Raw genomic sequence first — 14566 nt, 5'->3', positions numbered from 1 at the left:
ATAGTCGAATACGAGCGCAAACAGGTTTGCCTCTTGTCAAGACCCACGCGCGCGCCTACTCCGAGTATATACACAAAGTATAAGAAGAAAAAGCAACCACGAAAACACGTGCTAGGTTACCCGGCTGTGTAAACCTAATCGTCGAGTCGCGTCTAGCGTACAGTCGGCATCGACAACCGACATAATCACATCATTCGCCATCACCGGCAGCATGAATCGGATTTGCCTCAAGAGTCAAAATACGATGTCGCACGCGCTACAAGCCTGTCGTAGCTGCGTAGCATGAGGCATCAAGGTCGTCGGCGACTGCGAGACAAGGTATGGCAATCACGCGCCCCCCAGGAAGCTGAACTTGCCGATGGAAAGCGAATGTGCCGCAACCTTATCCAACCTGGCAGCAACACCCGTGACAAGTTCACGCAACGGAGTCTCCTCCGCAACACCTCAATGACGCCCTTTTCCAGCTCATTTCCCAGCATTTTGACCAGAGAAATGCTCGTTGCTGCCCAACATTTCTTCACCGTATCAAACTCTACTCGTACTCCGTGCCATGTTTGCCGTTTCTGGGTGTGCCTCGGGAACGTGGGACATCGCCGTCTACTGCTTTGTCAAGTTTATCAGATGATGAAATTTCCCTTGACCGCTGGACAGGCAATGGAGAAAGGTCCGATGACAGCGGAAAACAGGTCACTTTCAGCAATGATGCATGATCGACAGGATACAGTGCACTTTGCAGTAGATGCTGCGCGAAGTAAATGAATAGGAAAAGGAGTCCATGCAGCGACTGCGACTTTGGAGAGCGCAGCATACGCGAATGGGAAGGAGTTGTACGTTGCGACTCCAACATATACAGGGTTACCCCAAATGATCGACGGCCTGCACCCGGCAACCAACGCATCAGCATCTTACTCATGCACACATTGTCCAACACGTACGATATGCCAGACACTCCGAACATCAACCGCAGTACGCGCTCAGTAAACAACTGTCGCAACACTCCCAGCCTCCCCCCAAAAATATCTCGTACGAGAATCCACCTTCACCGCACCCTCCTTAGTCTATCCATAGCGTAAGTAAGTACGTACTCCAGAACAGGCCCCTCCAACACTCGGCACCAAGTCCGGTACGTCACCTCACCCGCCGTAAAGCTTCCGAGCGTGCCCACCTAGCTTGCAACGGAGCACGTGGGTACCGTGACTAAACTAGCTTCAACACCCGTCATCAATAACTTCTGTCTCTGCTCTAGTCCAACTTCAAGGCTCAGGGTCCGCGCTACTCTGATCGTCTTGACCGGAACCCGCCGTCACGTTTTTTTCTTCGCGCTTCGCTCTTCGCACTTCGCTCGCTCGAGCCGCAAATAGCGCCGGGGGGGATTGGGGATGTGTCGATTGTGCAAGCACGCCAGGGACAAGTTGCTGTCAACGTTGCTAGTGAACCGGACTTTGCGTGCAGTAGTTCAAGCGTCATGTTGATGTTGGAGGGTGTTATTCTGCTTTTTTGGCGTGATTTATTGCCTATTTGGGTGTTTCGCGCAGACGTTGGAACTTGCCAGGCGATTACCTTGATGAGCGCGATGCATGCTTGCTTTTAGTCAGATGAAGGGTTCACAGTCGTGCAGTAGAGAAGACAACATGTGCCGCTTCCCGTTGTCGCATACGTTTTCCGCCATCATCGTCGTTGTTGCGGTGAGGGAAAAGCCGCTAAAGTCATTGGTACTGCGTAACCACATGAGCATTTTGTTGCGAACACGAAAGCGAAGTCGCAACGGGTAAATCAACAACGAGAGCGGTGAAAATATGACTATTTCAAGCTATTCATTCAATTCGCCTTGGGACTATGCAGGTGGTATCGTATACGGCAGGTGCGTTTGGCAATTGTTTAGTCTAGGTTCGTAGGTTACCCGCCCGTGTGCTCTTTGCTTTTCTTTTTACGCGACGAGGCGCCCTCCTTTCATGCAGAAGGGGAGCACGTGGATCGCGTAGTACATACACACCTTTTTGAATAACCCACTCACACTTTTTTCGTAGGAAAATGGACTTGGAGATGAGGCGTTATGTACTGATTTACTTGCATTGCATTGCATTTTGCATTTGAGTCTGGTTGGGCAGCGACTAGAGATCGTGGGTTTGGACTTGGTATGCAGGTTGGATGTTGCGCATATTGATACCCTTTCAGGGAACCCTGGGTTCCGCGAAATGTAGCAGTAATAATCGGATCATGTTAGATCGTATGATGATTAGTCGCGCATGTAACGGATTTACCCTTGACGTTCAAGATAGCTTTTGTTGCTTCTTTGCCTCTGTGAATGTACCGGTCGCCCGAACCACCGCATCTGTAAACGTCCCTTGAAATGCTCGCGCCGCATAATCGACAGCAGGGATGCATCGCGACTGCAAGATAGAGTTTGCGATACAGTTTGAGACGGAGCCATGGTATTGGACTCTGTCTGATCGGTGTGAGATAATCATCAATCAGATTATTACAAACAATTACTACCGTGGTATGTGACACTTGGGGGGCGGGCGGCGGTAGAGCAAGAGTCGGCGAACCGCAGCCAGCCCGCACGAGCGAAACGGCTGAGGCGCTGCACCCGTGCGGACCAATCTCTCCCATTCCCAAGCCGGAGCGGGGCGTGCGACGCCACAGTATTAGACCGAAGAAGTACCGTTAGTGAGCACACGAAACACGGTCATCTTGCAGGCTGTTCGCAATACGGCTTACGACTTGAAAAGCGACCATCCAAAGCCGTTGGGTGAGAGCCACGGAAAGAAAAGCCGCGGACCTGTAGATCAAAGTTCCACCATTGCATGAACGGTATGCTCGAGGGTCCGGCTGCGAAAAGCAAAGTAAAATGGATGGGATTGCAAATGCGATGCGGGCCCGATACATTGTGATTATTGCGACAAAGCGACAGGGTTGTGAGTGCCGTGGCTTGGACCTAGAACCCAAGATCTCCTAATTCGCGAGTCCTAGCGTGCATCGATGTAGATGCGCTCCGACGTCCGACTCCACACCACCCTCCACAAACGTAACATAGACCCCTAGTCTGATCGGTGAACGATGACGGGGAAGAGAGGGGAGAACGAGAAAAGGTCCCTGGGTATACCCATATCTGTGGTCCGGCGTGCAGTGGTGTGAGGAAAAGCAAAGGTTTAGTTGCAGTTGAGAAAACTTGCTCTGTCCCCGCTACCAAGCCTTGGGCGGATATGTGTGCATACAGCGGGTAACCTGGGTTAATCCAGAGATACGCGAGGACAAGATCTGAGACGCAAAGGAAAAGAGGGAGGAAATGATGGATTCCGAAATGCTTAGTTTCAGCGCTAGCCGCCCAATGATGATGATAGATAATTCCAAAGAGTCCAAAGGAAAAGAAGCCTTCCGTTTCGTTGCCGTTCGCGTGTGCGGTTGTTGCTGCGCATGTAACAATGCGTTTCGCTCTCTTTCTAACAATAAAAAGCTGTCCTGATCGACGTGGGTGGTGGGAATAAAACAGAGGCGAGATTGATGGAACCCAAAAAGCAAATATATAAATGTCCAGAAAGAATGTTACGTGCAGCTTCCGCGGAGTCTACTCATGCAAATCATCATGCACGTTCAGATCGGTATCGGCCCGGATCCACTAGACAATGGCGCGTGTCGGATGGCGGTTCAGATCGAGGGTGGCTGCCGTGTGCAGGAGATACGGAGATACATCGTCGGATGGGAGCGCAGGGCGGGAGTCGTCATGCCAATGCGCCTGGCCGATGTTGGATATGTCGTCATGATGTTGATTGCTTCATTCGAGACCCTGTTGCCTCTGGACGTTTTTGAGGATCTCGAGATCCATGCGGAGGATTGGCGAGTTTTGCGCCACGTCGCTAATGACAGAAATCGTGCGGCGGAAGAGGGCGGCGAGGTTGGCCTTGGTGAGCCAGGTATCGCTGGGTAGTAGGGGGTATAATTTGGATTTGTAAACCGAGGCTAGAACGAGCATGTTACCGAATTGTCTGGGGTATGTGTTAGTTAAGATGCCAAGGCAATAATCTGATGCAAACTTACGCGTGAAGTGTGCCGAAGACGTTGGTTACAATGAGCCTCTTCTTGCGCGTGGGTGTGAAGTAGTGGTACGTGCTGCCTGGCTCTTCGCCTACGCGATCAAATGCAATAGTACTCCGAATAGCAGCGTCAATACATTGGCAAGCGATCTTGATAATCTTGTGCTGGTCTTCGCTGAGGTCAACCATTTGCACGTTTCGGTTTGTAGCCGCACTTGGATAAGGCGATGGCGAGTTGTGCTGTGCAGCGCCGGTCGTGCCTGGGGGCGGAGGCGGGAACTCGAGCGTGTGACTCGCAAGCTTGAGGTAGGGTCGCAACATCATGTATAGGCCACCATAGTACTTGGCGCGTACACGAGCAATGTTGAGATCTGTCGAGGGTAACTCGTCGTCCGACCAGGCTAGTTCAGGTGTGAGCAGCTTCCGCCAACCTTCCAGTATCTCCTTGTGGGTGAGTGCGTGGTGAGCAACCTCCTTGAAGCTGGTAGGGTCGAAGGTCATGCGGCCAGTGGGGCCGTATAGAGCGTTATGCGCTACGTTGAGAACAACTCGTAGGAATGTCTGCGTGGAGTACAGCTTCATCATCAAGTCTTGCCTGGGGCCTGCGCGTACTTCCACCTCTTGCTGCGCGAAGTTGCTATCCTGGTCTTGCAAACAACTCTCGTTGACGCCTTCGGGGTACATGATCTCGCTTTGATGTGCAGAAATGCCGGAAGGTGGTAAAGTGCTCATCTCTGCCAGGATATCACTAGAAACTATCAGCAAACGATAAGTCTATTCAAACGAAAATACTCACGATTCCAGTTGGAGAGCTGTCCAGTAGACACACATCACCAGGTTGAGTCTGTATCTCTCCTTGCCGCTCCATGTATGTCTTCGGTCGCTATTCTGACGGAGTAGCTTGCTGTAGTCGGCCTTGATGAGAACCAGGGCGATGCGACACGCGTTGTTGATCCAGCTCCAACTCTCCAGTACGCGAGCATACTGACTGAGGAACAGTGCAGCTAGGAGATTAGCTTGCGCATGCGCGACAGTGTTACCTCCTTGTTGATTTCCTAGGATATCGGTGGCGTAGGCATAGTAGGCCATGCCAGGTAGTAGGTCGATGTTCCTGGGGCGATTTTCATCGGAGGTCTCGCTGGTGAAACTGCCGCCATTGGGGTGTGGAGATTCTCTAAAGGTTCCCCATTCGTTGACGTATGGATGCCGGTCGTTCTTCGGCGCGGGCAAGGGATCTGTGTGAGCGCAGACTTTACCAAGAGCAAGGACGAGCAGTACAATCGCGTTGCGCAGAGACCTCTCGATCTCGCCGCGACCTGTTGCTAATCCTCCTTCGAAGTTGCTCTCCGAGTGTTTTCGCTTTACGCCATGGACGGGAGCAGGCGAGCGGGGGTTCATAGGCCTTGCATCAGGACTATATTGATCGCTGAAGTCCTTGAACATGCGCCTGAGCTTGGTCTCGTTCATGAACGGGTGGAATATGTGCATCGTCTCCATGTAGGACCTGAGCAACTCGAACATGACTGGGCGCGAGAAGTCGGGCCGACCATCTGAACCAAGCCCGTTGCTAGTGGCTTGCCGCGGCTGATGGGAGAAGTACTCTCGAGGTGTGCCGATCGGAGTCTTTACGGAACCGGCATCTGGAGAAAATGGATAGCCCCATAGCCCTTCTTTGCCAGGTGCTGGTGATGCGGCTTCGGAGTCGTTGCTGCTCTCCGGGCTTCCGGGTCCCTGCGCTCCGTCGTTTAGGTCTTGGCCCTCGCCAACACCCCAGACGCGCAACAGACCGCGATCCTGCTCAAGCTGCATCGGGTAGTCCGAGACTTCACGACCGTTGTCCATTAGCCTTCTTAGATAAGGAATACCTTGATAGAAAATGCTCATTTGCTGCCATTCGTCGAGCAGCTTGTGCGCAGGTGTGGTGTGATCACCTTGCAGACCGGTCTGTTCCTTGGGACTGGTCTCAGTGGCATGGCTGCGGTCTGTCCTTACACTCTCGGCTGGTGTGGCCGGTTGCTGGGGAGGTGGCGCGAACTGAGACTCCTGCTTGATGGATGCCGATGCTTGTCCGCCCAAAGGCGACATCATGTTCGAGTGAGGAGCGATGGGAGACTCCATCTTCAGGTTGCTGTTGACCCGGCCGATGTGTCCTCTTCCCTGTATGGGAGTAGGCCATCTAGATGTGCCGTGCTCTCTCGGGGGTGCCGAGAAAGAAGCTACGGGCGAAGCGTGATTCGACATCATCTCGTGGTCTCGCGGCTGTGGGAGCCGGCTCTCTACACTGGATTTCCAGCCGTTGAACTGGTCCACGAACTGCGACAGGACTTCAGATATGCTGTTAACGCTTTCTTGAAGTTGCATCATGCTTCTGTCTTGCCTAGGGTGGGTCAGCGATGAACCAAAGGGGGGAGGGAGCAACGCACTTGGGTGGCGGGACGTCCTTGTACTGGCAGTCGAAGTTGTTCTCTCTGCAGAACTGGCACGGTCGTGCTTCGTCACACTTTTGCTTTCGCGAACGGCAGTGGTTACACGCTTGGGTGGCGCGCACCTGCTTTCGCCGTATCTGTTGCGCGTTTCCATAGTCGTTCATGTACGGAGTCTGCGCATAGGGCGTAGCAGGAGCGGCATACTGCTGCTGGACAGGTGGTGGAGGCTGGACATGATATGGCGGTCCGTTGGGGTGTGATGGACTTATGGCGTGGTTGTATCCATTTGGTATGCTGCCATTGGGGCGATGCTCGTGGTTGATTGCCCACGGCTGGTGGTGGCCGCCATGCTCCATGGGAGTCTGACTTTGAGACTTGACGTCGACACTGATACTGACGCTGGTGGACCGGGAACTGTGTTGCTCTGGCGCAGTGGTTGTCTGAGGTGTGAGTGGGGGACGGTAGCTGTTGATTCGGTCCTGGGGGATCGTCACAGGCGATGCTCCAGTAACGCCATTGGAATGCTGACGAGGTGAGGGTATGTTCCGTGGGTCCGCAAGGGCACGAATATCAGATGGCGGAAGGGACGGTGAAGGTAGCGGTCCGGGATAGCCTTGAACGTGAGAAGGGTACTGGGCAGACGGAACCGGTAAGCCGTGAGAAGCGTAGGGGGGAGAAGCCTGGACCAAAGTGGGATGGGATGGAGGTCGAGTGGGTTGGGTATGAGGCGGTGGAGGAGGGGGTGGAAATCCGTGGCCGTTATACTGCGGATGATCAAGATTGCCGGAGCCCAAACGAGCTCTCTTAGACTGGCCGGGCGCGTCAGGATCAGCCATCCTTAGATATGCCAGACGGAATCCGCTATGGCCATGCGGCTATGTATGACAGACGACTACTGGGCAAAACGGATGGTCCCAGGACCACCAAACGGCAAAAGCCAGGAAGGTCGCGGGGGGTGGGCAGGTGGTGGAGAGGGCGGCCTCGGCAGTCGCAGGGTCAGGAAAAGACCAATTCGCCAGAGTCAGCGAATGGGAAGTCAAAGATGATTTGCAGATGACAGCCCAACCCGCGTCATCGCCTGGAAGAGGGGAAGAGTTTGGAAAGCGTCGCAGGGCAAGTGCTCGGAGGCCAGAGTGGGATGCAGGACGGGAGCTTTCCTATGCCGCGTGCGCGAAGAAAGGACCTAGCCTTGGGCAAGACTCTCTTACCATGGAGCCGGAGACAACTATCCGAAGCAGGTAAGGCCCAAATAGCTGAGTCGCGGACGGTCTATGCTGTCGACGTTTGCTGGCTTGGTCGGCGAAAAGTGGCGCTATTAAGACCGGGCCGTGCGAACGAAGGGGCCAGGGCGCAATCACAAGAGGCGCGAAACTAAATCAGTCGCAAAAAGGAACAGCTCAAAGCGAGACGCGACGGGGGGCGGGAGGCGGGTCAGCGCTGGGTCAGGCACACTGGCGGTGGTGGTGGGCAGCAGTGCGAGTTAGCCGTGGTGACGGTTGGGGTTGTGGTGGGCGATGGGCGTGTCGGGAAGGGAGAACACCATACCGAAGCCTGGAGAGATGGACGAGGATGCAAAGGCGGCGTATTAGCGCGAAAGCGAAGGATGTGCAGCACACAGGTCGCTTGTGCCATCGACCAGGCTACGAGACCAGGGTAGCAGCGCGGAGCCACCAGACGCGCTGTGTGGCCATCGTCAAGGACGACATGGGGACCGTTGTATCAAACAGCGCGCGCTGCCAGAGCCCGTCATGTGCCATAGGATGATGCCGTTGCAGACAGCAAACGTTGCTCCCGCCCGACGCGACCGCGCATCCATTGCTGCTACTTGGCCGCCGTCTGCAGCCGTTGGCGACACGTCTACTTGCAATAATGACTTGCTGCTGCTGCAACACCAGCGCCGGCGATGTGACAGTCACGGTGCTCGCTGTCTCGTGCGGCGATGCGCGGTCCTCCGCCCTGCAACAACCATCGTCGACGACCCCCGTGCAGCTTGGAGCAGGCCGGCCGTCAGCACCTGTAGTCGGATAATTTCCGCCCAATTGCTGGCCCTGAAGACTCAGGAAACTGATCCGAGCTCTGAGGCCAGCTAGTCACGATCCCTAGTCGGCCAGCCTCCACTTTGCAGCGGCACCGAGGCATTCGAGAAGGTTGATGGAAGTGATGCGCTGCTGGTGGCTGCAGACGATATCTCGCGACGCCGCCGCGCCTCTTCCTGCGCCCGCAGCCCTCTGCTTACCTGAAGCTTCGCGCTCGCCCTGGTGTCGCAGCGACTCATGCGCCGAGTCTCCGCGAACAGGACCTGTCACTTGCGACTCTGCTGCCCAAAGATCAGCGTTGCGTTTCCGGGCTGCAGATCCTGGCGAGACGCCTATAGGCAGTCTGGTGGCACATGGCGAGGTAGTGTGTGTACAACTGCATCACCCTTTTGTCCGCCTCGTCTGCTAGGGAAATCGCGGCTGCTGCTCATGGCAGGTGCCGGAGAGGCGCCGGCCAATTCTATTGACGTTAGTTTCATGAGCTCCAAAGTCAGTGGTAATAACTAGCGCGCCGCAACACGCGACCGCCAGTATGGCGTCAGGAACATTTGCTAGACCCCTCCATTGTGCACTTGGAGTAGGTCGGTACTGTGCACGCCGCAGTGCCCTCGACACCCTTGCAACACGGCCAAGCTCAGGTAACCTGGTTACTCGGCCGTGAAGGGCCTGCCGCAAACAAACGGTCAGCTGCCCGGCGACATCAATCCAAAACAGCAGTGCCTTTGCTGCTAAGCTCCGAACAGAGATAGCCATTGAGCCAGTTTGTCAGATGACGAGCCGACTCTGCCCGGCCCTGCTGCTCACCGGCGCTATGGCAAGTTGCGGTCTGCTTCAGACTAGATGACTGATGCGTGAGAGGACCTGTCCGATTGACGACACCCCACAACCGAGATTGTCTAAGCCAGGCCGGCCTGCGACCCTCGTGGGAACACCCTGGCTTACAGCATCCTGGCGGCTGTCGCTCTACCACGTGGAACGCATGAGGCGTCCAGTAGAAAAACGGGGTGTCCCTTGGACTACCTCTCCACCAAGAGACGGCGCAGAAGCGAGTCAATCTCGTGTCGAGAAGTTGCCGTCGAGTCGGTGTAGTCGCTTCACTCTGCGACACGGCATACCAAGCCTTGCCATCGATCGGAGCAACAACGCTTCTAGAAATTCAAACTCCCTGGACGGCAAGTGATGTAGTAGCCCTTGTCCTCCTGCCTGCCGCATGTGGCATAACAACATGCAGAGGGGGCTGGTGAATCGGCAAAGCGGCGCGACACGGTGAACCGTGAGTCGTATCCATGGAACGAACGCATTCGCTTTGTCGTCTGAAGATCCAAGTGCACGCGCTGACACAATTGCAGTCAACAATGACGGAAGGATTCCTGTGACGTCGCAAGTGACGATATACTGTACGCTATACGCGAACCTTCGTCTGCTCGCTGTCCACCAGGCGGTGCGCGCGAGTATTGCCTGGACGCTGCTCCTCGGAGCCATGTCCTACGACGTCGTACGAACCGCAGAGTTTGCAGCCGAGCGCGCACCTCCCAGCGGTCCCCATTACCTGGTGGTACGATTAGATCAGACGTTCATGTTTTGTGTTTCGCAGATGCGTGGTGAGCGCAGTGTCACACAACTGGTACACATGAGGAAACACGTCGATTCGAAGGCGCCAAGCCATTTTCGGAAGCGATGACTGATGACGCAGACCTCTATCGCGTTGCAACACCACACGAGCAGCGATTTTGTGAGCGCAGCCTATCAGACGATGGCTTCATCCGTATTCCTCAATGTACCGCCAGTTGTTGCATATAGCACGCATACGCGAGATGCATCTGCTAGCGGTCCTCCCTAGCCGAGGCCCTGAAACGCTTGTGAGGCAAAATTGATCGCGCGTATGTATACGTCACAAACCCCTCTGCACGCTGGAAGGCGAATACCCATCCACTGCACCATCTTCACCGTCCTCACGACAGCGCCTTCGATAGTGCGAGACCGTGCGGATCTCAATTTCTTGTATCGATAGCCTCACTTTGAGCTTGGAGTCCTCCCGACGAAACAACGTCATGGTTGCCACCCTGGTTTTTAGCGTCATTGCGAGCTTTGCCATCTATCAGATAATCTCGAAGTATCGGGGCCTGCAACGCAATATCGCGCTAGCAAAGAGCTCGGGACTACCTGTAGTGGTAGCGCCATGGTATACGTTCAGCATCCTATGGCTGTCGACGTTCAAGCTATGGTTGCCGTTACTGGAGAGATTTCTGCCACAATCATGGCGAGGCATGTGGTTTGAGTACGTAAATTCGACTTGACATCAGGCGAGGTATTAATTGGATATTGCAGTCTTCTGAATCCAGAATGGAGTTACATGACCGGACATGGGCCTTTCGAGAAGATGGGTATGGACGTCTTCATGGTCGCATCTCCTACCAGAAATGTAGTTTTTGTTGCAGACGCGGAAGCCGTGACTCAGATTACCACCCGCCGCAATGACTTTCCCAAGCCCCTTGAGATGTACACGTCATTGGACATTTACGGCAAGAATCTGGTGAGTACTGAAGGATCAGATTGGCGCACACATCGCAAACTTGTCGCACCAAGTTTCGGTGACAAGAACAATCAGCTCGTGTTCAACGAGACTCTCCATCACGCAAAGTCGATGCTGGGATTGTGGGCCGGATCCGACGGTAAAGGCAATGAGACTATTGCCGATCCTTCAGTTGCGGCAATGAACTTTGCTCTCTATGTTATCAGTGGAGCGGGTTTCGACGTACGCGTAGTATGGCCACACGAAGAGGGCAAGAAAGTGGAGGACAAAAAGAGTGAAGACTCTATCTTTGTAGGATCGGAAGCCCCTCCTGGCTACACCATGAGCTACAGGGCCGCTCTGAGCCAGCTGCTCCACAACATCATGTGGACTCAAGTCATGCCACTTAAGTGGCTTGGTAAGTTCCCTCTTACTACTACTACACCGCGTCGAGTTGGATATGCCATCTAACAAGTTCTCGTAGCACGATCTCCAGTCAAAATGCATCGTGAAGTCAGCGATGCGGCCCACGAATGGGGTAAGTACATGGATGAGATCTATGAAATGAAGAAGACCCAAGTCGAGTTTGGCGAGACTCAAGCAAACATGGACATCTTCGACTCTTTGATCCGCGGAAGCGGCATCACCAAGAAAGAGGGTTCAAATTTTACGAAGAGCGACTTGCTGGGTAACGCATTTGTGCTTATGTTGGCTGGCCACGAAACAACTGCCAACACACTACATTTCTCCATGGTATTCCTCGCCATGAACTGGGGCTCGCAGAAGCGGCTGCAAGACGACATCGACAACATATTTGCGGGTAAGCCCATCGACGAATGGAAGTATGAAGAGCACTTCCAAAAGCTATTCGGAAGCATGCCAGCGGCAGTCATGAACGAAACTTTACGGCTGCTGCAACCAATCATCAACATCCCGAAGTCTACTCCACCAGGTCGACCACAACCATTGTATATCGGGGGAAAGCAGTATATGGTGCCTGGCGACGCTCACGTATTCCTCAGCGCAGCCATACATCGCAACCCAAAGTATTGGCCAACACCATCTGATAGCTTAAGCAAGGACGACCTAGACCAATTCAGACCTGAACGCTGGCTCGTGGATAGCAAGCCCGATAACGATTTCGTCGACATCAACTATGACGATGAAGGGCTACGTGGACCAGCAGGCGAAGACACTTCATCTGAACTCTTCAAGCCCGTCAAAGGCTCATACATCCCCTTTAGTGACGGCTTCCGATCATGCATTGGTCGACGCTTTGCTCAAGTGGAGATTCTCGCGGTGTTGGCCGCGATCTTCTCTCAGTACAGCGTTGAACTCGCAGTCGATGACTTTGCTAGTGACGAAGAGGTGGAGAAGATGCCAAAGGGAGGCAAGGAGAGGAGGGATCTATACAAGATGGCTACGGATAGAGCCCAGGACCTGATCCAGACCAAGATGGCGAGTATCATCACGCTGCAGTTGAGGGGTGTCTCGATACCAATCAGATTGATGAAGAGGGGAGAAGAGAGGTTCGCTTTCGATGTCTAAAGTAAATTGTGTTTGACTTTGTATGTATAATATTTCGGTATACTATCTATACGGTTGGAGGTGTAATGGAAGCTACCCCGCATACGTCACAACCTCGAAATACCCCACCGAAAGCGACTACGTCCGTCATAACTCCGATACAATTATTAACACAAGAACGTTTGCACGCAATTGAAGCTTAAACTTCAAGTTTGAGAAGAAGCGTAACTACCCAATCCAGCATACCTCAAAATGTCACCACCCATATTCCCGCCCGAAGAGCTCCAGCAAATCGTCCAAGAGGTAGCCACACTCCTCAAAGAGCGCAAAGAGACCATCTCGGTAGCAGAGACAGTAAGATCCCCCAGTCCAACTCAAAGCCACCTACTAACCACTCCAACCAGGCAGCAGGCGGTCTCATCTCCGCAGCACTCCTCTCCTTCCCCGGCGCATCGACCTACTACCGCGGCGGCCTCACCCTCTACACGCTCGAGTCAAGAATCGCATACTGCGGCTGGACCCAAGATACCATCAAATCCTACAGTGGCCCAACCCCTGCCATCGTCTCTGGCCTCGCCGAGCACACGCGCAAGACACTAGGTAGCACGTATACCATCAGCGAGAGTGGAACCGCAGGGCCGACGGGGGGAACGACTCGTAACCGCACACCAGGCTACGTAGCGCTTGCCGTGGCACGGGAGGGCGGGGAGACAGTGACTCGAGAAGCGGAAACGGGGAGCAGCGAGCGCGAAGCCAACATGGTGGCCTTTGCCGTGCAAGGCCTCAAGCTCGTACGCGATGTGCTCCAAGGAGGAGGTGAAGGAAAGTTGTGAATCATGTAACGACCTCAGTCTTGGGTTGATGAATCAACATCAGAAGGAGTAAGTTGTGCGACAGAAGATGCATAGGTACCGAGTCTGTGGTTGTAACATGTTTCGTTGAACTCACATAATCTAGATAGGGCAAGGCAAGGAACAAATGCAAGGAAACCAGAAAAGCGCATATGTCATGATTGGCGTTACTCGCTTCGATCCGAGACGCCCAATCCAGATTTGCGCACGCACAACACCATGGTCCATGTCGTAACTTCATCATAGCCGCCCTCTCCGCTCCCAGAACGATGATCGAATGATTTCCCTCGCTTCTAGAATCATGCAATTTCACTTTCTCATTTCGGTAGCCACCGAGGAAGGATTCATTGACGTTCGATACGAGATTCACGATCCTTCCTAGGAAGGTTCCAAAGGTGACCCAGCAACTCGGTATCACATCGACTACGCCGCAGTCCCAAAGCGGTAATCTCAGCCGCAGCGCAACCACACCAGCCTCCCACAATTCGCTTACCCATCACCCTATTCTTCCTTCTATTATTCCCACGAATGCCGTTTGACGTGTTTCATTGGCGTGATAGCCGCCCAGATGCTGCCCAGTTTGTTCAATGCACGGCTGGGGCGTGCAGGTAGGATCTTTGCGGCACGGTAGCTAGGCTTCTTTCCAAGGTTCTTGACCCGCCTTCGCGGACGTTGCCAAGTTTTGAGCGACTCCTTGTATGCGTGAAGCGATAGGCTCGTTTGATACTGTGCCGCTGGAAGCTTGCAAGCGGAGGATCATGCGGAGGATCAAGGAAGGTCGGTTACCTGCTTCGAAGGATGGGTGTAGAAGCAGGCTGGAAGATTGGCGTGGAGTCGGTCGGGACTTTTGGGCGCCACGTGTGGTACTATGCAGCCCTATCTGTATGCAGAACTTACTGCATGGGGAAGCTGATACTTGGACGTCGTGACGAGACGGCGACTATCGCGATCCTGGATTACAGACTCAACTCTGAGGTCATGGAGTGGATAACGTTGGGGTTGATGTGGCGTAGCTGTTTGAGAAGGTGACGTATGGAAGGGGTAGCGGTCAGCTGGCCTTCTGAAGATCCGGTGTGACGGTTGTGCTAGTGCTCTGAATTGGTATACGGAAAGAGTACACCGAAGCTGTAATGCTTACATGCTGACATGCTGACATACGGACATTCTTTGTCCGCAACGC

General features: G+C 54.0%; 3 protein-coding genes across 3 annotated transcripts; 2 read left to right on the top strand and 1 right to left on the bottom strand.

The window, feature by feature from the left end:
* Positions 1-3775: 3775 nt before the first annotated feature.
* Positions 3776-6816, bottom strand: J4E84_008481 (uncharacterized protein; the record flags this gene model as incomplete). Its single annotated transcript, XM_049391052.1, has 4 exons — positions 3776-3986; positions 4039-4782; positions 4831-6411; positions 6458-6816. The coding sequence occupies 4 exons, from the start codon at positions 6814-6816 to the stop codon at positions 3776-3778; spliced, it is 2895 nt and encodes a 964-aa protein (XP_049241084.1).
* Positions 6817-10547: 3731 nt separating this feature from the next.
* On the top strand, positions 10548-12556 carry J4E84_008480 (uncharacterized protein; the record flags this gene model as incomplete). Its single annotated transcript, XM_049391051.1, has 3 exons — positions 10548-10774; positions 10825-11426; positions 11493-12556. 3 exons carry the CDS (start codon positions 10548-10550, stop codon positions 12554-12556), a joined length of 1893 nt encoding a protein of 630 aa, XP_049241083.1.
* Positions 12557-12787: 231 nt separating this feature from the next.
* Positions 12788-13368, top strand: J4E84_008479 (uncharacterized protein; the record flags this gene model as incomplete). Its single annotated transcript, XM_049391050.1, has 2 exons — positions 12788-12889; positions 12940-13368. 2 exons carry the CDS (start codon positions 12788-12790, stop codon positions 13366-13368), a joined length of 531 nt encoding a protein of 176 aa, XP_049241082.1.
* Positions 13369-14566: the final 1198 nt, after the last annotated feature.

This window comes from Alternaria hordeiaustralica (genome assembly GCF_023758085.1).
Source record: "Alternaria hordeiaustralica strain BMP 2776 chromosome Unknown scaffold_22, whole genome shotgun sequence".
Lineage (NCBI taxonomy): Eukaryota > Fungi > Ascomycota > Dothideomycetes > Pleosporales > Pleosporaceae > Alternaria > Alternaria hordeiaustralica.
This window is presented reverse-complemented; position numbering and strand designations above follow the sequence as displayed.